Source organism: Phymastichus coffea, unplaced genomic scaffold, assembly GCF_024137745.1.
Source record: "Phymastichus coffea isolate CEN01 unplaced genomic scaffold, Cenicafe_Pcof_1.1 PCOF00062, whole genome shotgun sequence".
Taxonomy (NCBI): Eukaryota; Metazoa; Arthropoda; class Insecta; order Hymenoptera; family Eulophidae; genus Phymastichus; species Phymastichus coffea.
In genome coordinates, this window is record NW_026706873.1 from 1,539,319 (window position 1) to 1,564,097 (window position 24,779).

General features: G+C 31.0%; 1 protein-coding gene across 24 annotated transcripts in view; it reads right to left on the reverse strand.

The window, feature by feature from the left end:
• LOC131666881 (longitudinals lacking protein) overlaps positions 1–24,779 on the reverse strand; it is a 140,016-nt gene that overhangs the window by 54,600 nt on the left and 60,637 nt on the right. The window contains exons 7-9 of one of the 24 annotated variants that reach the window (XM_058939895.1): positions 19,531–19,869; positions 19,153–19,464; positions 18,948–19,077 (exon numbers count right to left, since the gene is read on the reverse strand). The exons of 14 other annotated variants lie outside the window; for them this stretch is intronic. In XM_058939895.1, coding sequence (XP_058795878.1) covers positions 19,040–19,077; positions 19,153–19,464; positions 19,531–19,869 — 689 coding nt within the window. In that variant the 3' untranslated portion in view covers positions 18,948–19,039. Of the gene's footprint in view, positions 1–1,840; positions 2,149–6,647; positions 6,866–8,485; positions 8,713–10,225; positions 10,582–13,793; positions 14,156–15,447; positions 15,966–16,565; positions 16,814–18,120; positions 18,387–18,947; positions 19,078–19,152; positions 19,465–19,530; positions 19,870–23,713; positions 24,090–24,779 lie in introns of those variants that run through there. 9 more of the 24 variants (XM_058939918.1, XM_058939942.1, XM_058939940.1 and 6 more) reach the window with 9 other exon arrangements.

The following is a 24,779-nucleotide window of genomic DNA, read 5'->3' on the forward strand; positions in this document are numbered from 1 at the left end:
CACGATAAAGTAATTTACTACCATATAAGTGCATTTAACATATTACTTATCCTTGAATTATCGTACAAAACTGGGACTTTTAACTAATTGAGTATTAGTTAATATAGTAGTGCTAGAATATACTATATTACTAAGTTCGAAAGTAGATGGACCCAATATGAGATTACTGTGGACAACCTGCAATAACTTTTTATCTAAAATGAATTTTTAGTCGCGTAACGACTCATTTTAAAGCTTACAAAAGCAATATTAACATGATTAAATTTCATAATATGCTGTTTACGTTATTGTATTTCCTCTTTCTTTTCCTTATGTAAAGTAAATGAACTGAACCTAAGTATGAAATAACTGCTGCAAAGCAGATTTCGTGTTTGGAGATAATTTGAATATATTAAATTTTCATTACTTGGTAATGTGGGATATTAATGTGTCATAGCATCAAATTGTTGTAGCCCACGTAAATAGGAAATTCCAACAGGTTCGCATATTTGGCCCTCATTCCTTATGTAAATCAAGTAAAATAAAAATAATTTTAATCAATCCAATGAACCTAAGCTTCAGAGACACCTAAAATTTTCTAAAAAATTGTAATTATCTCATTTACAAGCTATTTATTTTTAAATGTAAGTTTTGCACGATAGCTAGGATATTTTGAAAGCACGTAATACAAACTTTCATCTGTCATCATTTAACAAAAAAAAATGACGTAAGTCTACATACTCCCATCAAGTTTCATAGAATGGCCAGTCTTTTTATAATGCTCGGTAAGTTTATCCGGCCTATAAAACTTTCTATCGCAAAAGTTACAGGCATACTTAGGTTTTTCGACGTGTAATTTATAATGTGCAGTTAGGTTGTGTTTGTACTTGAACCAGCCGTTGCAAACTTGACATTGATATTTCGGAGGTTTGCCACACTCGACCCTTAGATGCCGATTCAAACAGTAGAGTCGCCTATAAGTACGTGGGCAGTTTGGACACTTGAAGGTTTCTTCTTTTTGTGCGACTTTTGGATAGTTATAACCGGCAATAGACCAGTAGCCTGAAAAACAAATGAAATCTGGAATGAAGATCAATTCGACAGAGGAAATGATGTTTCTATGTAATTTTGTTTTTTTTTACTAATTTATTTCAGAGATTTAGTATCGTTAGAGCTAAGATAAAATTACTTCTGCCCGAAATAAATAAAGTGAAGAATTTTCAAAAAGAAACTCAAAATCTATGTTAATTTGAATGTTAATTGAAAATTACTAGTACTTCTTGGGAACTTACCATCTTTATTTACGTATTAAGCATAATTATTGCAGCTGACTAATGTTTTAATGAGCTACTATACTATTGAATACTTATAATTTACAAGTGCTTTTTTTGTAAGAAGACAATGGTTTTTATTTTTCTTAATCAAGTTATAACAGTCCACAGAATCAATATTCTACATTTTCATCGTGAATTAGAAAATCCTACTACAAAATAGTATGAAACAAATTTATTCACATGTCGTAATTTATTAAATAATGTATATTACAATAGTTATTATATCGAAGTATTCAAAAATATATGGCATGGCATAGTACGAAAAGAAATAGTCTTTTTTACATATAACTTGTACAAGTCAATGTCAAAATCTAGTTATTAACGGAAAAATATAGGACTCATAAAATTTCCTTTATGAATAAATTCGAAATTAGAAATAGTAGTTATTTAAAATAATTTTAAATAAAGGCAAGAATTTTTTCAAAAAAATATAAAACTGAACATATTAATTGACATAGTTCAAAAAATCGATCCACTGAAGACGAAGAAATGGCAGTGACTTTGATTGAAAATACCCTGTATCTTGGGACCTACATGAGGTCTTAGTCAACCTTTTCTTCATCTTTGTTCCACGTAGCTTCATGTATACGCCACATATCATTCACACAGATCTGATCGCCACCTTGACTAACTAGATGAACCTTTAGATGTCTTTGCAGGCTGTGCTTGTGTTTGAATCGTGAATTGCATAGGATACACTCAAAGGTTGCTTCCTTGCCGCATTCGAGCTTTTTGTGTCGTTGTAATGTTATCAGACGGCGGTACGTTCGGTTACACGTGTCACAAGGGTAGATACGTTCAGGTTCTCCTTGCGCAAATGACGTGAAGTAGTAACCTGAAAAACATAAAAATTAATTTGTCAGTTTGATTATTTTTTGAGGATACGTTCCATTTGATTTGTGAGAATATTGATTTTGCTGCGAAGATAAATGTATATGTAGCTTTTTCAAAATTAATAATGTTAAGACACATCGAGAAGAGATAAATGTACTCTTATTTATCTAAAAATATCGAGCGCCATACGATCAATGTGATTTGGAATAAAAAAAGGACATTTTTAGAACATAATGAGATGACTGACACATAATGATGATAGATTTTATGTATTTGAAGTATTCTGACAGTACATAATACATCTTACCTCGTGTTTGATAAATATATATTTTTATTTGGATAATTGTGTAACCTTCAGAACATGAGCATCAAATATTTATTTATTCCATGTAGAAAAGACATTCGGAAAGGAAAATGCAAATAAACGATCAATTAAAAAAGAGACCCGTAACAATTTTTATTGAATAATTATACAAATAATAAAAACGTTGAAATTACAATATTGACATGGTGAAAAAACCTTTGTAATATTGATTACTTACAAAAACATCTTAAAATTTAATCATTTGTCTAAATAACCACACTATATAATTACATATAGTGTAAAATTAAATGACGACCACGTGTTTAGTCATCGCGATTGCGTAACTTTAATTAACCCTTACTTATACATTATTATATTATGTGACGAGTGAGCATTGGAATTGACGAACTTACATAGTAAAAGTAAAATCAATATAAATAATTCTTAAATAATAACACATAAATATTACGGATTCAATAGTAATCCGTCAAACATTTATTTTACACGTTTAAAAAGAAGGAAAATAATCGCTGTCGATTGACGGTAACAACTGGTTCTTAAGAGTAACCAAGTGCGATAAATACAAATGATATAATATTGGTAGAGAGTATTCTCGGATCGTTTTTTTTCGGTACAAAATACTGATATCAAAAATACTGAGACGATAAATGCGTCTCTTCTTTGAATGTCATCGAGGTCTTACATACTAATAATAAAGTAGCATCCACCTATAAAAAAGAATAAAATGGTTATGATTTGTATTATTCTACTACTGTCATATTTTATTCATCCAACAGTTGATAACTAATTATAAGATCTAGCTATAAAATCAATTGGCATCGACAGATTTGGAATGTTAAGCATGTGATGGTTTAATGTAACTTTGAACTCTCATAGTAACATTATTAGGATATTTCTGAGTTAAAATCATTGGTATAATAGTAAAATGAACAAATATAATATATATACTACATTACATATGTCAAATCTCTAATTTCCTATGTTCATCTCATAATCAAAATAAATAAGGTTCAAATCCAAGATGTATAAACACGAAGAAACCATTAATGTGTGGGTAATATAAAAAATATTTTACGCCATTTAAATACACCATCAAACTCACAATTATTTTTTACCCAATAGTTAACTTACAAATACCAACCCTGTATGCTCCCACAAGCTGCAAATAAATACTTTATTGTATATTACATGTGAATAGTTTAAGATATTTTTAAAAAATAGTTAAGTATGAATTTGTCATCAATGAGACAATATGATGAAAACAACAAAAGGCAAGTACTGTTCACTTTTGGCAATTCTAATTCTTTACTTTGTAAAGCATCTTTAAGTATTTTACGAACTTTGATGCTCTAAACAGAAGATACCTTGTCTACGACATACCGATAAAAGTATCGATAAAGGCAAATAAATAAAAATTATACAGTGTCATCTAAACTACCCATTTTCTGATGATGTCGCTTGAAGTGTACCGTGAGGTTACCTCGTTGCCTAGCTTTATAAGGACATTCAGGACACTGAAAAGCTGGAGGTTTACCGCCGCATTCAACCATTTCATGTCTTCTCATGGTACTCTTCCAACGATAACCTTTGCCGCAAAATCTGCAACGGAATTTACGTTGCTGCTCGTGAGGTACACCGCCCACGTAGGCAACACTCAGACCGGAGCGTGGTTGAGGTAACACCTCAAAAGAATCAGGAAATACAAGTTCTCTCGTCGACGAATCGCCTTCACTACTATTGTTGTTATCAGCGTCGATGCTAAGACGTGACTCGCTACGACTTCGTGTTACTGAACGGCTTCGTTTACCTTTGTAGCCCGAACGAAGAATCGAGATGAGAGTGTTCATACCTGTAACAGTTGAGCGGAAAATTGGAGAGGTTTTATTTTATTGTTTGTAAATCTACCTAGTAAAGATGCACTTTTTAAACCAGTGAATAAGTAATACAGATGCGTGAAAGGAAGTTGCCCAATTTATTCACCAGTTGTTACCGTGGCAGATTAGACCCGTAACCAGACCAATAGACCAAGTAGCCAATTGAGTATAGACAGCCAGGACCATTTTTAGATTGTTGTCAAAGTAATTACAGTCGTGAAAGTAAGAGAAGATTAGAATTATTTTGAAACACTATATAGTAATTGTTTTTTTTATTTACAATTTTATCGACGGTCTGCGTCAAAAAAAGTAAGAACTTACTAATTTAGATACTAGGGATATAATAAAGAGTTTATCCAAGAAGATAAATTTACTTTGAAAAAAAAGCCATTGAAGTTTTTCAAAAGAATCTAATGTTGAGACGGAACCTGAAGTATTAGAAAATGTATTATAATACACCGACTAATAAATTGTACTGATTTTATATTTTTTATAAAATTTTTTATAAAATATTTTTTATAAAATCAGTACAATTTTAGTACTAATCGGAGAGATAGTAAACGTATAATTGTAACATTATAATTCATATGTTGTTTAAAATGGTAAAAGTATGCATTAAATAACATATAATCTTAAAATTAAAATCAATATAAACATCTACAAGAATCAATTTTTTTATTTAAATTTTATATTTTTTATAATGAACAAAAATTAGTTGTTGTGAAATGCAAAATTAAGTTATAATATATAGAGTTATTATATATATTATAATATACATTCATAATACATGTTTTTTGTTGAGATAAATTCATTCCAAATCGATGTCATCAGACTTACAAAAACGTATTTTTTTCTTAAAGAACATTAGTTTTATGTTTGCCGACCACGTGAGTTCTCAAATTATCTTTCCGCTTGGCTCGGTAATGGCAATATGGACAACCAAACTGAGGCATTTTTCCACATTCAAGCCTTAAATGTCGTAGTAATGACGATTTAACGTTATATGTTTTGAAACAATTCTCGCAGTTGAATGTTCTCATGAGACTCTTGTCCAGACGATAACCTACGTGAAAAATAAAAATAAAATGTCAGTATGGTGATGACAAATTACTTTATGTAATAATAATTCAGTACAAGTTAATAAGCTGTAATAAAAATGATACACACACATGATTTATGATTCAAGTTAGATAGCTTTGTTATGAAAGATGGATATTTCGCTATAACGATGAATTTTTCAAAGTATGAGCCAAAATTTTCACCTGCTTAGTCAAATTGATGAGTCTGCTATAATTATTTATTTTTAATTGATGTAGATTTTCAAAATAAAAAAAAACGACTTGAAAATACTTGAAAATTACTTGAAAAGCAAATAATGCTGCTAAATTATTTTTATACATTAGAATAAAAGTACGAATGAAAAATTGAAAGATTTTTTCGATTTATTGTTTCAATACTATATTCATTAAGTTTGTTTTCATTACTGTTGATAATACTCGTCATATATACAATACAAAACGATATTACAAAAATTATTTTATCACATATATGCACTTAATAAGTTGAAATACATAATCGCATAACATTAAAAAGAGAGTGTTACATTTAAGCACAACGATATTATGGAATATCACATAATGATTAGTGAAGAATTAAATGTAAACGTGAAACATAATGTTTCTACAATCATACAAAAATCAATTGCATCAATTATCACAACTAAGAATTGCTTAAATTCATATATTCTATTTCTCGATCCACATATTTTATATGTGATCCATACAGAATTTTATGCCGTATCTTAAGAGCAATTTCCTCATCATTGGAATTCAGAAGTACCGGCCAACAGTCTGGTGAATTTCTGGCATGTCAAATTAGTGATTTCCTCCACTTGTACGACTTTTGACAAGCGATGCAGATACTGCGCGCTTCCTCGAGGTAACCTGCAAGAAAAATCGATTGTAGTGAGGCAAAAGTCTAGAATTTCTTATTAGTAAATAATGAAAGATAAAGTGTTTACTTTATATAACTACGAAGGGAAGATACGAAATCAATTATAAATAAAACTTTTGTTAGTAATAATTTATTTTTTACAGACTATTTACATGTTTTATCTAAAATATTATTTAAAAATATTATACTTATAAATTAATAATCACATAGTATTTGCTTCAAATTGACCTGCTCATTAACGGCACTGATAGCGCTATCAATGAACAAAATAATTTACCTTGCGAGTACTCTAAGTAATGTCGAAATTAAATATTACATTGTTTCGGACTTGCACTCTTTTAATTTGGTTTTTCCAATCGGTCATCAATAATTATTGTACTTATAATGTCTATTTCGGATATGTTTTATGAGATTACAATGTAATTTACACCTCTTTTTGCAATACGGGCACTGGTATTTAGGTGCTTGACCGCATTCCTCTTGTAAATGTCTTTGTAAACTTCTGAGATATGCATAAACTTTTCCACATCTAGGGCATATGTGACACTCTTTCGGATGCTCATCAACTGAAAAAGATAGTAAAATATGAGTTGAAAATTGAAAAATTTACTGAAACAATGTAACATTTTTTAGAGACGTTTATTATGACGAACAACAATCACATCATTACAAAAATAAAGAACCGAAATGGATTTGCAAAATATTATTTATGAAAAATGTTGTGGTTGAATTTATTTACATTGAAACCATATTTACATTTTATAAAAATTGATGAAGTAGAATCCTTTGCCTGAGTTAGTAATGTAGGTAAAAAATTATTTTCATTCCATCAATGGCGCCACCATACAAGTTTTTCTGTAAAAATTAAACAAGCATTAATAAATGATAATTTTGTCGTAATGTATTGAGGTATTTTTGAAAACAAAAACGGAACAACTTTATTTTTATCAGTTATTTCAACCATTTCTGCAGACTTTATTTAGCAGAATTACTAAAATACATAGACAAATATAGCACACAAAAATAAATCATACATTATAATTTAAAGTTACTCTAAAATATCGGATAGTAAGTGGTAATATATTTCCTTATGCAATAGCAAAATAACTTAAAGCCCGAAAAAATATCAATGTGAATTATCTTAATTTATATGAATATTTAAACACTATTTTCACAAAGATAAAATAATAATTCTTTGAGGAACTATGCCATTATATTCTTGTCTATGCTGATTTTCTGAACGTTGCTTACATAGACATATCATTCCATTTGCTACCTATCTGTATATATTTTTGGATTTTTCACAACGAAATTAAATAAGTTTCTTAAATAAATTTTGATTAAATCATGTCAATACTTTTGCCGTTTACGTTCAGTACAGAACTTATACGCTGCAGCTTTAAACATAACCACACCACGAAAGGACTAGGCAGTGCACACTCCTACAGACGAAGATAAATATCTTCGTTGCTCCTACTCACTGACTTTACAAACTGCATAGTGTGATGTTTATCGATTGTGTTACATTTATCAATTAACATGGAACATAGCTGAAATTTTGTTTACAATTTGTACATACTAAATATAAATTTTGTACATTTCTTGGTGATGACAAAAATATATGCACTTTTGAGTTACTTTTAATCTTATATAATTTCTTTAATATAATAAACTTGTTTGCGAACGCATAATTTTATGCAATTTTTATTTCAATATGTATGTACGTGTATATATATATATATATATATATATATATATAGAGACACACGCGCGCACACACACATATACATATAATATGTTATTTGAGATCCGATTAAAATAATAAATAACAAATAAAGTTCATAAAAATAAAAAAAAAACAATTATTTCGAATTTTTCTTACAATTATTTGACTCGAGAATGATATTCCCAACGATATACATGATCGATTTTTCAAAAAAAATAAATAATTGTCATAAATACTTTTACATTTCATTGATCACGTATTGTTTTATAATCAAAGCAAATAAAATCAATACTATCTTTTTGCAACTTAACACAAATTTACATCGAAATCAATATAATCGAAAAGTTGTAGCTTCAATCGACTAACACTAATCATACCTACCGCTAAATTAAATATTGTAATCTAAAAAAAAATCAAAGACAAAAAAGCACTCTCACACAGTCTAAAATTTATTAGCTCCATCGAGCAGCAAAACTCATGTATTTGGTGACGAGACCTTGAAATGTTGCTCAGCCTGATGAGCTTGAAGGATGAAAGCTTTGAAGGCAGCAAATGGACAGAGGGAACACTTGAACTGTGGCGGCTCACACTTATGCTTCAAATAGTTACTCCACATCTTGTAGAACTTGCTGCATTTAGTGCAAGTGTAGCCGAGCATGTGCTCGCCAACGTATGTTTTACGGTAGGCTGCGAACACAAACAGATTTCGGTTGATTAGTCAGTGACGTATTTATGAATTTTCGAGATTGCATTTTGCGAACGGGAGAAGACTCAGGATTGCTATAGCAAAGAGATTCAACTTCAGTGTCAGCACTCAGCGGGTCAAGCAATGCGTTCTACTAGATTTTTTTTAACTACGTTGCAAATTTTATTTGCTAGTAGAGTTCGGCAATTCTGAATTGCTAAGAAATGTGTTGAAAACTCTGAGTAATATCAAACGACTAGATGCTACTACAAGGAAATCTGCATATTTTATTGTCTTGGATGAAGAAATTGATTAAAAACAGGTTTATTTGTTGGTGTTTATCTCTGAACTTAAAAAAATGATATTTTTATTGAAAAATTTAAAAATAGAAGTGAAAAAGGCTTTCGAATAAATCATTTATGTTGCAATATCTTCATGCTTTAAATTGATTTCATTACTAATAGAATCTTCATATGAATTATGGTCCAGATTCTGATTCTTGACTAATTAACTGTACTCAAGAAGCTAATTCAAATCCCAAAAAGTATTGATTTAGGCATCGAAATAAATATTTCGTGTATTATCAATATTCAAAATCAATTCTGCATACCATGGTTTGTGATTTATCACTGAAACAGAATTAGATAATATTATTAGTGAAATTTGAGTAAAATTAATGGAATTTAATCTGTAATAAAAATGTTTTATGTATGAAAATTACCAGTGCACTTTGATTTTTTTCAATTACGAAATCATTACTCACGTAATATGAATGAAGTGATGTCATTCTTTCGTGTCAATTCAACAAAACAAATAGCTTTATTAGACGATAATCTTTCTGTTTTTGAATATTTTTTACAAACAAGTAACATTAGTTTATCGATTTATTCTTTTCAAGTTTTATTATGTACAACTTACGGATTTATTACAAACGATCGCATTTCAAGAATGCTCTAACAGTTATTTTTCAATAAATATTAATCAAAATCTATTGTAGTCTATTCGAAATTAAGTCTAGTGATTGTTTTACAGAAGTATACGTTGGTCGGTCTTAAAGATCGGTATATTATAAAATATAGTTTTCTCGCATGTTATCTATGTTGAAATAAAAGACACTCTCATAAAAATAATCATAATTTAATAAGCGCAACATTCAATTAAGAACTAAATTATTGTGATATATTATTATACTCGGTCGACGATGATAGTTCTTCTATAATTAATTTACATAGAAATGAAACTAGATCGTTGGCATTAATGTTTAAGTCTAATAAGTTCTCAAAAGTACAGTTATCGAGTCTTTTGAAAGTATTAGCATTGGCATTAAGTAATATTAGGAAATATATGATAATAATTTATGAACCTTTGTTAAAAATCATAGAATAAAAATATTATTTTATAGTACAGACGGCATAAAAATATACTAAAAAAAACTGATTAAATAATCTCAAATTCATTATAAAATACATATTCAGGTAAACGGGGTAGAGAAAATGAGGACCTTTTGAAATCGTTACCTCACACTTTAATTCACTCAGTCCCAAAAGCAGGAAAAGCTGTACAGTCTTGTTCGTGAAAAGTCTTCATATGTCTCCTGACACAGGAGGTATACTTGCTGCGAAAGTTGCAGAGCTGACAAGTGAATTTGACACTGCCACGGTCGTGAACATTACGTACATGTCGCTCGACGTTGGCCTTGTACATGCTCTTGTAGTTGCATAGGTTGCATTGGAAAAGAGAGCGAGAATTCAGTTTACAAGTAAATTGAATATGACGCTTGAGTAGCGAGCCAAGCTGGAAGCTTGTACGGCAATGGGGACAAACGTGAGACTGCTGGTGTGATCTCTGATATTTTTTCGCCACGTGGTAAACTGAAACAGAAAAAAGCGAACAGTGTTAACGCAATACTTCAAGTTTAAGAGTTAGAGATTTCAAGTTCGGGCTGTTAGTTACGAGAGCCAATATCTTCCTAGATAAATTCTAAGTTTTTTTATGTTTCAAATTTTTTGCTATATTGTAGATTTGTCAACATCGAAAATTACACTACCCACTATCTTCAGTCGGCCGATTATAAAACTAACCTGAGGGAAAACATAGGTTGAGTAAATAAAGAAATGTTAGATTTTGGCATTTTATTCGAAAGTAAACACGAATTAATTACATTTATTATTATTCTTCATAATTGGCGATTAAGATAAACTAATAAAATGAAAAGTATTCAAATTAAATACCAAAATTATTCTCAATTACAACTGAATTGAATGAAGAAGCAATAGTTTTGTATAAATGAAGTCGTGTAAAACTTTATCAAAATTTTTTATAAATGGTCAATAAATATAAATAAATAGGACAGTAAAATTAGCTTCGCTTAAACTTAAAATATACGACACAAAATCACGTTCGCTATCACACTCTCGCAGAAATTTTACAAAGCATTCATATCATAATCATTCTTTTTAGCAAATATAAGACTTTTTTCGACCACGTTATCTATAAAAAGACTCTTTTTTGACTGCATATTGAGTTTGCTCTGTTGGCTTTTCAAACCAAGTGGACAGACGATCTTTGTGTTCACGCATGATATGGTACTTGAGCAAAGTGTTGATCCTCGCTCGGTGATTGCAGAACGGACACTGGTATTGCGGCTCCACTTGACAGAAGAAATTCATGTGTTTCTTTAAGCTTCGCCAGTCGCTATATTTCTTACAGCATTTCAAGCACAACAGATTTCGTTTGCATGCCTGCCACACTTCTGGGGGTAGACTGTTGCAGAAAAGTACCACTGCAACAGGGAGAAATGATCAGATTTACGTTAGTTAAAACTTTTCTTTGTAGTGTTTATCTGCAAATTAATTTTTATTTAAGAAATCGTTTTGAAAGAGTAAAAAACTGTACATCTTACAATATTTTTGGCATAACACAATTTGCTATTTCCAAATCGAAATGTTTTAATCAAAAGGTTTACCTAAATTTTCATTAGGATGAAAGTTGTATATATTATGTATAATATCTTCTTACTTAGGATAATAAATAAATGTTACATGTCATTCTTATGTTCAATATAAGTTTTTAATATTTGTATTTTAGGAAAATACATTTTCAAAATATAAAGCTAAAAATCAAATTTCAGTGTGAAATGATAGACAACGTTGATCTGATAAATTTTTTAAGTCGGAGGTTCTTAAAGTAATCGTAGCATTTAGTTTTGTTGTCGGCAAAAGCAATAAGCTTATCGTACAATTACAAAGGCACGTCAAAAAGAGAAGCATCTAGCGTATTGAATAGCAACTTACGCACATTGTAAATAAATGTCTTCTATGTAAGGAAATAATCTATGTAAGATAAAGGTACATGGTACTTTAATTACGTAATAAATAAACTCTCATTTTTCATCGCTTATCGTAAATGACATGATTACTAATATTTAGTAGACTTGTATTTTCTTTTGCTCAAGTTATATTGTTTTCAGCTGAGTACTATTCGAAATTTAATTCGATAAAGTGATATATTGAAAAAATAAATAAATAAATTTGAGTAATAACAGCAACTGACTGTTTTTATACCTCATTCTCAAATCTGTACCATTGTTATGTATCTGGTAAAAATTTATACTGTATAACAAATTTAAAATATAGCGAAAAATCATTGATACAAAATTCTATGAAAAACTTAATGAAGTACAACAATTCCAGGAAAAATTTTCCGAGTTCTTCATCAAAATCCAAACGGAACATTCATTACGTCTTATATCTCTTGCAAGATTTCAAAGGTGGTCGAAAAATATTGTGATACTGCAACAAATGCCGACGTAGACTGACATTCTGTGTAAAGCTTTTGTGACAAAGATCGCAGGCAAAGTTTTTTCGTCCACCGCACTCGAATTTCATGTGCTTCTTCAGGCTGTGCACTGATTGATAACAGCGACCGCAGCGCTGACAGACGTGTGTTAGACCTGAAAAATAAAAAATAGAAATTCGTGTGAGTGGTATCGTTTGCTCGAGTGGTCGTTGACTAGAATGAGAATGAAAAAAAAAATTAAAGTGTCCCCATTTCCATTATAGCAGCGCTCAATTTACAAGAAAGAGAAACCAGTTGAGGAAATGCAATATGAGGCAGTTTTGTGCAAGAATATTTTCTCTAATTTAATACTTACAACGGACAATAGGAAGATATGTTGAACTTTTAGACCTAAACCAAAAGTTTTTGTGACCACCTTCTGGCAAATTTTGGACCTGTCAAAGTTATTACAAACAGGCAAATATCATTAAATTATTTTTTATTTTTTTATGCATTATGAGATACAATTACTTTAATAATTAATATTTCTAATTTGTCCTAAAATTACTGTCATAAATGTATAAACAAGTACTGCTAAATTTATTAAGTTTGTATGTTTTTCTAATTTTGACGTCAACTGTCACCGTAATTATTTCTATCTCGGGCTTCTCTCATGTTGATTTTGTGATGATGTAGAAGATGACGATGTAGACTGACATTCTGCGTGTATTTATTCGGACAAAGATGACAAAAGAAAAGTCGTCGGCCACCACATTCATACTTTACGTGTCTTTGAAGATTATGCTTCAACGAGTAGCTTTTCCCACAAGACTGACACTGAAGGGTCGAATAAGTGTCGTAACTGGCACTTGTTGAAATAAAGTAGAAACCTGAAAAAAAAATAATCGTGAATTGGTTAGCGAGGTTAAAATAATTTTCAATATGCATAGAGTTCAAAACAAACTTGTGAGAAATTTAATATTTTAAAAGAGAAATTCATTATTTGCTGTGCCCTGTTGATATTGTCAATCTAAAGATCCCGTGAACTAAAATGAAACTCATCAGATAAATCATTAAAACTATTTTATTTATCGTATTTTCTACTACAATCGTAAAAGTTTTATAAAGCTCAATAATATATATTAGGAAATTTGTCACATCTGGCAATAAACCATCCAAAAATTTACATAACATAACTTTTCCGAGTATAAACAAACATGAAATTCCAGAGTTAATAAAATTAAAAAATTATGTTATTATTCGCAACGCGGTTGGTATCCAGTACTAATAGTCATTACAAATTGCAATTTGTCCCTTGGACCTATCTAACATGAAAATCTGAAGTCACAACAACGGTATCAAAAATTTTTCTTGGCATCAGACTAGTTGGCGGAACATAAATATTATGCTTATATTTCAGATGTCTCCTCAATGCTGTAAGCTCATTATATTTTCCTGGACACATATTACAAGCAAAACTCTTCATACGATTACATTCCATTTGCGTGTGTATCATTAACATACGCTTCGTCGTGAAAACCTTGCAGCATTTTGGACATCTATGACATTGTTCGACAGACTGTGCAACATTGTTACTGCGTTTGGTGAAAGTCCAACGACGACTGACACGATAGTATTCTTGAAGTGAGCGTGGCATTATCTTGATTTCTGAAGGAAAGAAGATTATTTTTTGAGTTAATTATAAAATTTTATAAGTGAGAATTATAGGACGTAAACATCATAGTAGAAAGACAACACACGAACAAAATTTTTCAAATAGCTTTTTCATCTAGAAAAGATAAATTTTGTTAGTTTTAGATTGATATAATGAAGGTTAAGTTTTAAAGAAAACTTTACACCATGAATAATACAGAGTTGATAAAGAGTGAAAGTTATGCAATAAAAAACCCAGTAACCCCAAATTAATTGACTGTTATTTTTATTTAATCACCATTTCTGATACAAGATTTTTCATACAAATGCCCTTTCCTCGTCAATCCTTTAAGCAATAATAATATTGCATGATGAACAATACCCATCACGTAATTATATATTGCAATATCTTATTGCAATGCTAGTAACTCGTTTTCTAATTGTACATATCGAAGAAAACTTTATTTTACAAAAGATAAGAAATGACTATTAGCGCTCTGTACAATTCAAAGACACTGAAAGGTCGTCATAAAAAAACTGAAAAGTTACACACAACGTCAGTCAGAGTGCGTTTATTAACGCATAGGCTATCGATGTATTTTATTTTAAGTACTTTACAATTATATCGTGGTGAGTATAGACCATATTAATCTTGTACACGTGCGAAGGTATAATACAATAGCTGTTATTTCAATCGGAAATGTGATTTACTCAACATTGATACATTGTGAAATATTAATATACAACTAGAAAAATATAAATTTTGTTGTGAACAAATTTGTTGTCGTCGAGCTAATGAATAAATCTGCTTAGTACTGATTTGTGATGCTTATTAGTTAAAATTTTGCGACCTATAATGAGCAAGAAAAAAATTCAGATATATTCTGAAAAGGTTATTGATGTAAATTTAATAAATATGAGCACGGTTATTAGCTAATTTCGGCTCAGTCATGACACATATTTGGTAAAGTATACAAATGTTTCAAAAAATAATTTTCATAATTTGAAAACCCATATCCTTAATCCCATCTTAATCGCAAAAAAAGCTAATCCTTTTTTGTTTCACACACATAATAATTTAAGGCATACTTAAAGTTCTTTCCAATGTCAATAGCAAATCTCATTGTTACTAATTAGAAAATAGCATTTTGTCGTTCAACGTTAAATTTAGAAAATTATCCAAATAAATCTATGGCAATTACGTACGTGATTTGAAGTGGAAAACACAATGGATTAGTGATTGAACTAAGTTCAATGATAAAACCTTGAAATCAAAATTTAAAAAAATCAGTAAAGATTACGAGGAAAAAACAACCTATGATTTATGACATATGCCTAGCACGCACGTGTCTATCAAGATTGCTCTTTTGAGCAAATTTGGCGCTGCAAACGGTACAATTGAACCTAGGTTCGATACCGCATTCGTAATTCTGATGTCTCCAGAGCGAAGTAAAGAATGCATAACATTTGTTGCATTTATTGCAAACGTGCTTCCTCTTAGATCTACTCATAGTAGGCATGGATGGTCTTTCCTTCTTTATGGTGACTGTAGGTGGGTCCACTACCTCTTGTTCAGCTTCAACTTCATTTTGCGATTGCTGACTTGGTTGCTGGTTGTTGACGCATTCGTAAGCACGATGACGCATCAGCGATGCACGAATACCGAAAATGCGGCCACAATCAGCGCAAAGATATTTTCGTGGGATCCAAGGAGAATTGTTATTACTCTTGAGCAATGAACTGCCACCTTCACTGGATCTCAAGCGGCGATAGGTTGGTGTTGGTTCAGCTGCTGTCAATTTCGGAGTGTTGACGTAAATGCGAGCTGAAACAAGGAATGGTTTGTGGGTTAGTCGAGGAAGAAGTGCGAATAAGGAAAAAGTGCACTACGAGTTTAGCTATGAGTTTTGAGCGTGAGCAACACAACATTTTTTTTCATTTTAGATAGATAGGTTTTAGGAATTTGATGATGGTGAAAGCCAGATGTTTAAAAGTTGAAATTAGTAGAGGTTTCAACTAGTAAAGGGTCACACGCTGAAGAAAATACACATTTTTTTTAAATAATATGTTTATATAAATTTAATTAATTTTTTTGTACATTATCTTTAACAATTAATAATATTTTTTTGGAAAAATATTTAATGTTATTAGAAAATTCATCTTTATATTTACAGTATTAATAAGTCTTTTGATGCAACTGTATAATTTAGTAGTATATAATATAGTGCGTTAATCATTGCTGGAATATTTGTAAATATTTATTTTATATTAATAATACCGCAAAATTTTTAATTTTTGGATTAGAAATTCAGACTAGAAATCAGTAACATGAAAAATGTCGTCATTTAAAACGCCTTTAAAATGCTGAAATTCCACAGCGACTGTTCTATATAACCACTGTAACCGCTGTTCGAATATTCCAAAATTCTTCATCAAAAGATTATGCTATGTGAGATTGACTCAAAACTCGTTCATGCCTGGCGGCGATGTGTTTCATCAAACTGTCTCGGTACCGCGTTTTATGTGGACAGTACATGCACTTAAACTTAGGCTCCACACCGCACTCGAACTCCAGGTGACGTTTCAAATGGTGTTTGTGCTTGTACGATCTACCACATTGTTCGCACATATTATTATGGCTCACAAGCCATGGATAAGTAAACTGGAATTGGTCTGTAACAGAAGGACGTTAGTAAAAGGTCAATGTGTGGTCTGTACAAAATAAGATAACTGGAAAAAATTGTATAAATCAGAAATGATTTTGATGAAATGGACACAGAACATTCAATGAAAACAATTGTCACGTGTTTTAATTTATCTTTGGTATAATAGATCATTGGAATCTTATGTTTCCTCATACATTTTATTCAATGCATAACCATCACTAATATTTTCTACAGCTTGACCAATCAAAGAGAGTCGACCACAAAAAGATATCAATTTTATTATTTAAATAGAATCACGTATAATATACATTAAAAAGCAATATGACAGATTTAGTCTTATAATGATTCAGTCTCATAAGCAGTAACATAATTTGAGAATTCAGCACTTGTGAAATCATTTGGGGAATGTTCGCTTCCGTGAGCGAGTATATGAGTCTTGAACGTAGACATGAAAGGACAATGCATGCACTGATAGGTCGATTTGCGACCACAGTCATTCTTCATATGACGTTTAAGATTCTTGAGATCGTAATAGCGACGGTGGCAGTTCTCACAACTATAAATACCAAGGCCTCGTGAACGGCGTTTTCTCGGACAGCGAATACCTAGAAAAAAGATTAGTGATGTTATGATGTGAAAAAATTCAACGATGAAAAACATTCAATTATGTTTAAAAACCATCGTGCATGATAAAAAAAATAAATAATAAGCATAATTCACCTCGATAAACGTTGAAATTTATATTTCGAGCTCTGTGGCGTGTATGACAATATTTTTTCAATGACGGAGTATGAATCAACAAAAATAAATGACTACAACGAACAATAAGTAAATAATATTAAGAAATTAATAATTGGTAATACTAATGCATATTTTACACAACTTTATTCACATAAATTTACAGATAATATAAGAAACAGGATTGGCACTTGTACGCGAGAATGGTATTTTGGTTATCTCTGCAAAATCGTATGTACAACTAAACAATCATATTCTCTAAGTACCCTGCATGTAACATATTTTTCATATGTTATAAACATATGACATTTTATTATTATGTATCAATTGAAGACTTGTTCCTCACATTCATTCTAATTTTTCGCAACATTGATACAGTTTCTTGCATATTATAAGTATAAATTGTCAATGAATTTCATTGTAACGTAATATGAGCTTGACGATGTACATATTTTATTATCATATTGCTAATACTTAATGCTTCAAATCGAAACAACGTCAATAAACTTGGTACGATTTTTTTCTATAAAAACATGGTTACAATTATCTACTGATTTTCAGTAACATTTGTTTATGAGTCTCGGTACTCAACTAACTACTATTTTTGTTTAAATCAACGTCAATATTTTCCGTTTTGTAATGTTGTTTATGACGCCCATTAAGATGAGTAATAAGACTAGAACGATGTTTAGTCTTGTAGGGGCACAAAGGACAGAGAATTTTAGGTTCGACTCCACATTCGTATTTCACATGACGCGACAGACTCGAGTGGTAACTGTAAATCTTCCCACAATTTAGGCATGGATACGTGGTCCTCTGTGCATTAAGCTCATAGAAATTACCTGAGAACATAGAAAGATATAACGTATTTTATGTTACGAAACTCGGATGGGACGGTCAATTTATGACTTCTGCTTTTTCATCGCTTCATTTGTAAGCAGCACCATAGCAAATTCACGAGGGTAACATGTGTTATTATCGTACAATCGAGGGTTTATGTATTCATGTGTACAGATAGATGTGATACTCTCGCTGATTGCTGCTGCTATTACATACTAGCATAGGCGGAATTAGCAAGAGAACTTAAAATATGCTAAAACCAAATTAGCAGCGAATTCAGTAGAAAGCAACTAACCATTAAAAATAAGCATAACAAAATCTTGATGAATGATGACGGTTAAATGTAAATATAATTCATAAGAATTCAAATTCTGTATTGGCATAGTTTATTTTATTGGTATCTTCTTCCACATTACATATTATTTTTACAAAAATGTTAAATCTATCATTTTATACAATAATTTTAATTAATATACTGAAGTATCGTATGTTGTCCACATTTAATTTAAATAAAATAGTACTTATGACTAAGAAAATAAAGTCTTTTAAATTACCACATTTTAAATCATTTTAAAGAAAAATTGCAACTGACGAATACACGTGAAGAGGAATAACGGATTTAACGAATTAACGCTTCATTACAAAATGAGACCGATCACACTTTTTCTATTGATTGTTTTTGGATACTTTTGCCTGCAAAAAAAGTTATCTATATATCTTCTACAAAAAAAATACTTTGATCCTTTCATGAGATATGAATATACTCACGATGTAAAATCCACGTCGGGTTATCAATTTCAAGTTGTTTGATCGTTCTCAGCCTTTTCTCGAGAATGCCAAAAGCTGTTGCAGCACTGTCATAACCAACACCGGCGTCAACAGCTTCCAAAGCCATTCGTAAATTCGCAGTCATGCGGTAAGGTGGTTTACCGCGCATGGTAGGTTGCTTCGTCGGCATAGTTTTTGGTTTGGACGTTGAAGATTTATTACGAGTCAAATTGCGCATACACCAACCTTCGAAGGTATCCAAACTGTGTTGTTTTTTAGGTATGACGACTTTGTAAGGAATCTTTTCAGGAGCTGAAATTATTATACTTTGTGTCAGATACTTCTTTGTTTTAATTTCAAATTCAATCCGATGCTTACTTCTTTCGGCTATTTTCAATTCTTCTTTGACCTCTTCAACTCTACGAGCAGACTTTAAATATATTACTTTGCTTCTTTTATTACTTGAACTTTGTCGGTTTGTTGATTTGTTTATGATTAATTTAGTTCCTTGAACCACTGGATTATCATCAAATTGTTGAAATTCGTTGTCAAGTTGACCAATGCCCTCGAAAATATCAACCTCCTCGTTTGGTACACTCTCTTCGTCTTCATCAAACTCTTCTTTGATAAGAACTTCATGAATATCGCTTTTTTCTTCCTCTTTCAAAGGTTTAATAGCATCGCTTGTTTTAATTGGTAACCTTTTCCGCGGTATACCTGAAACAAAAGTCAATATAATTCACATTAGTACGACATTCACTGTCGAAATATATCGCGTGAACGTAATGATGTAAATATTACTACTCAATTTTAGTCAAAGTCGATGATTATTATTCCTTTACGGTACTATTTACATAAGAATTAAATTAATCATATAAATGATTCTACGAAAGTTCCATTAATACAAATTTAGAATTAGAGGTTTTTGAAAATCAATCAACATAATTTTATTCAGATATATTACAGTGAAATAAGTACGCAATTGAAATTTTCTCAAAATACAACATTTGGTAAAGTATCACTGAGATTATTTTCTTAAATACGCAACGAATTGAGCCGCTGTTGTATCTTGATACGTTGAAGCTTGGACTTGGTGATTCCAAAAGTAGCGGCAGCCTTCCTCAATGACATACCGTCATTTAAAGCTGCTAGAGCTGCGTTTAATATGTCAGGTGGTATTGGAATAGCACGTCTACCTCGCCGTGGTAAACTTATTTCAGAGAAGTAAGCTAGTAAAAAGAAAAATCGTTTTGTAGAGTGAACAAGGCTTTTGATTATAAGAATGAAACAAAGAGGGTGCGTTGAGATGAACGACATTTTGATAAAGGTGCATGTTTCCCAAATATGATTGCCCAACGAGTTTGTTAGTTACAATGATGTTTCGGACACAATTGATTTTATGTGCATTTATCATTTTTTGTTTAATTAGAAATCTTTGCAGGTACTTGAGTTTCCACTGGCAAACTGCTTCATCTGCAAAATATATTTATCATATTAGTCTGGATACGTCAAATTTATTTACTGCTAATCTTCTTCTTGGGAAGACAGGAAAAATAAAGGTTGGTATTAAAACAAACATAACTTTAAAATAATAAAGAAAATTAAAGACAAGTAAATGTCGAATGTAGTGATAAATATAACAGTCAGCGTCGTTATCTTTTTATTTACATATATTTATTGAAAAAACTCGTAAAGGGAAACAGCGTTACATAGACACTTACTTGCGTAGTACTTGATTTTTTGCTCACACAATTTTTTTTCTTTAAATGGTTATGGTTATGCTTAAGAGATTTGGGACTCTTGTCGAGTCGACCAATACTGTTACGGTTACGTCGAACATGCGAGAATACATGAGAAAGGTGTACAAATTGTGCCTTTGCGCGATTCGCATATAGGAATGCGAGCAGCTGCAATTATCTGTAGGATAAGGGGGACGTCTTTATAATAGTCTTGCATTTTATTAATAAATAAATCGTTGTTTAAACTTATGCTCGTAACAACAAACAAGTAACAAAGCTGCCAACGGTATGTACATAGAATATGAATATTTTACACAATATCTATGTATATGTAAGGACAACGAAGTGTAAGAAATATTATTAATTGAATGTTTTTTCTTTCTTTTGATTGGAGATGCAATATATCGAATGTACAATTGCAAGACTGAAGACGTTAATATGTTAAAAGGATTACATCAGTACAATACTACGCTGTTTGATATGTGATTAGCAGAATCTGAGAAATCTTTGCAAATGTTTATTCGAAACACGACATTAGGTGTACGTGTTTATTAACCTGTAAATTATTAAACTGTATGGCTATTACTTGTTGCGTTACATCTATTGCAACTGAAGATTGCAAACAGAACTCGGTTATGTAGTTTTATGTGTAATATGTGGCTTATGTTACTGTAACTTAAACCGATATATTATTAGTTTCACATGTAGTACGTAGAAAACTACACGGAACTGAAACCTCTTGTACGCTTTTAAAATTTTGGTTCAATAAAGCGTCTTTTATTTTTTTGTAGACAATTTCCCCGTTTTAGCTAGTTACACAAGGTTCTCACAAAAAAAAACACCTTTCCTCGCAATAATGATATGCAAATACATCGAACGAGTTTCATTTTTTTCATTTATTTATGCCTAAATATTGACGCTCTACTAAATATTCTGCCGAAATATACGAGTGCAACTACAAAGAAGTATATTATTATATTTTTTTATTTTTTGATCATCGAAAGATTTTTGGATTTTCCGCTTTTCATTCTTTATGATATAACGCTGTTACTTTAGTAGAATAATTTCTTTCTTTTTCATCATCAACGGCTCTCACTTTAACGGCTTTTTCATATCTCTTATTAATTCTTTTTCTTTTTTTTTTTAATGAGGAACTTTTTTCTTTGTCGCAAGAAACGCGAGAGTAACTTTCTTACGTCGTGCCTTTATTTCTTTTTTTATTTCTTCTTTTGCACGGAAAAAAATTTCATTTAAAATTTGCACCAAAAACAATGCAATTTCAATAATCACTATCCCAGCATAAAATATTCTATTTTTTTTTCATCTCGTAACGACAAAAAGGCTCAGCATAGAAATAAATTCAGTTTTTGTAGCGGAGTATATAGTTTGGTTGCTTTATGTCGTTAGAATGCAATTCTTCTTTTCGCACCAATTTTTCCCAACGCGTGATTGCAGCCGCAAAAGTGACGACCAAAAATATGTTTTTTTGGCAGGGCTATTATTTCGTGCTCTTCATCAAATTGCCTTTGTTTTTTAGAAATTTTACAAGCCATAGTTAAATTCTTTCGCAATTCTTTTAATGGCTGCTTTAACTTCGATATACTTAAAGATAATTTTATTCTATCTTTTTAAGTATGTATATATTTTTGATGATGCATCGATTTAATTGAACCTACGCGAAAAGGACAATTTTTTGTAAACTTGAAATTTTTTTAGGCGTAAAGTTTGTTCTGCCTTCAACTATAGGTGATAAGCCTACGTTCATTAGCTATTGCAGTGCGTCATAATAGTCATTCTAGCGTACGCAAATACACTCATACTTTATTACGTAGCGAATGTCTCTCCATTTATTTAGTCTGGAGAAATCTTAAAACTAAAGTCTTTGAGTTTATCGGCACACGTTTAAATAAATAACTAAACTATTCACTCAAAACTCATCTTCAACACAGTAACGTTTATTAGTACTTTGCGATTCTTCTTTAATGTCTATTTTTTATTTCACTCAATTATATTAACTTAAACGAACTGATATGCCATCGAATATTATAAAAAACGATATTACATAAAAATCAAAACTCGGTTATTCTTAATATTTAAAAGACGTTAACGTAAATACAGTACAGGCACATAACTTACGAAATACAAGATATAAAGAATGTTACTATATAAAGTATATAAATGAAATAATATTGAAAAAAACTCAATTTATCATTAACAAAAAAGCATATTATATAAAGTGTCAAAAAATCATGAGTATTTTAAAGCTTAAAGATTAATGTAAAATATTTCAGCCTCTTTGATTTCAAACTATCCAAAAATCAATTTTATAATGTTATAATGAAAACACTAACGAAGATATACGATATAATTTTGTAAGGAGCAAAAATAAATTATCATCAATCATACTGGCGCTTTTTTGAACATTTCACTTCGCAAACGAATGAATATCCATTTTGTGTGTGTGTGTGTGTGTGTGTGTGTGTGTGTGTGTGTGTGTGTGTGTGTGTGTGTGTGTGTGTATATAAAAGCTAAAATATTTTACCCTTTTTTTCATTTTGCATTGCTACCCTTATTTGTAAAATTGACTAGCAAATCAGTCTTTTCACGTGGCAAAATAAGAAAATGAAAAATGAATTGACATTTTTGCTCCGAAAATGAAAATTCTGTAATGCCGTAGATTACCAACTAGAACAAACTAAATAAAATGCCGACAACCTGAATTCCCTTCACATCGTGTTTCCACATATAAAACCTATGATTAAATATCAAATTGTTCATCATTGCTATGAAGTGCTTCATCACCATCAAACCTACTTTAAAGTAGTAAAGGATGTCCAATAGCAGAGCTACGCAGCTCTTGAAGAGTTTGGGTGAGTGCAGAACCTGTTGGGATATTGAGACCAGCGGCACCGGGCAACGACGACGGCAAAGTTGCAGTAGCTGTTGATGAAGTCGTCGGCTGCACCGGAGCGCTGGACCTGTCCTATTTGATGTTATGTACGGATAGCAGGTGCTTGATGAAACTGGCCTCGATGCGTGATCTGTAGGGGCAGTATTGGCAGGAGAAATGAGTCTCACAGGTAACCATACCACAACCCATTTTCAAGTGTTTACGTAGATTCGATGCCCATGAATACATTTGACCGCAACGTGGACAGATATGAAGACGCGGCCTCACGATCGGGAATAATGGTGCATCTGAAAAAATTTAAAACAAAAATCGCCAATGTGTCGTGATTAATAGGTGCAAGGTGTTTCTATCTACAAAAAAAATTTAAGGACAATGACGAACGAACACTCACTGGTGGATCAGCATGCTGCGAGTGGACAAAGATAACATAAAAAACAAAACAATGCACAACTGCAACGAATGAAACAATCAAAATATTCACGGGGCAAATTGATTATTGTTACACAATTAGCATGCGAACATTCCATGCTTATTATGTTAGTTAGTATCAGAGATATTCTTAATAATGTTCCATCGATTGGGTTGAAAATTTTACATTTATAATAACATTGTATTGGTGTTTTTCAGCATCACAAGAATGCCTTTCTTGAAAAAACAACTACGATGACTAAAAATTAAATTATGTTATGAATAAAATATATCCTGAATACAAAAATGATGTACAATTACTTTCGTAAAGTAACTTTATTTTTATTCAATACAGCGTAACAAATACAATTTCCATATGTATTCTATTATAAAATCAAAATATTAGTAATACGGAAATAAAATGTTGTTGATTTTATAGAAATCTGAACGATTCAAATTTCAATACTGTGCATCAAACGCATATGTGTTTCTAACCTGAGTTCGTCGGGAACATATCTTCCACAATATGGACAAACAATAAAAAGATTCGCCTCTCTTCCTAATTGTAA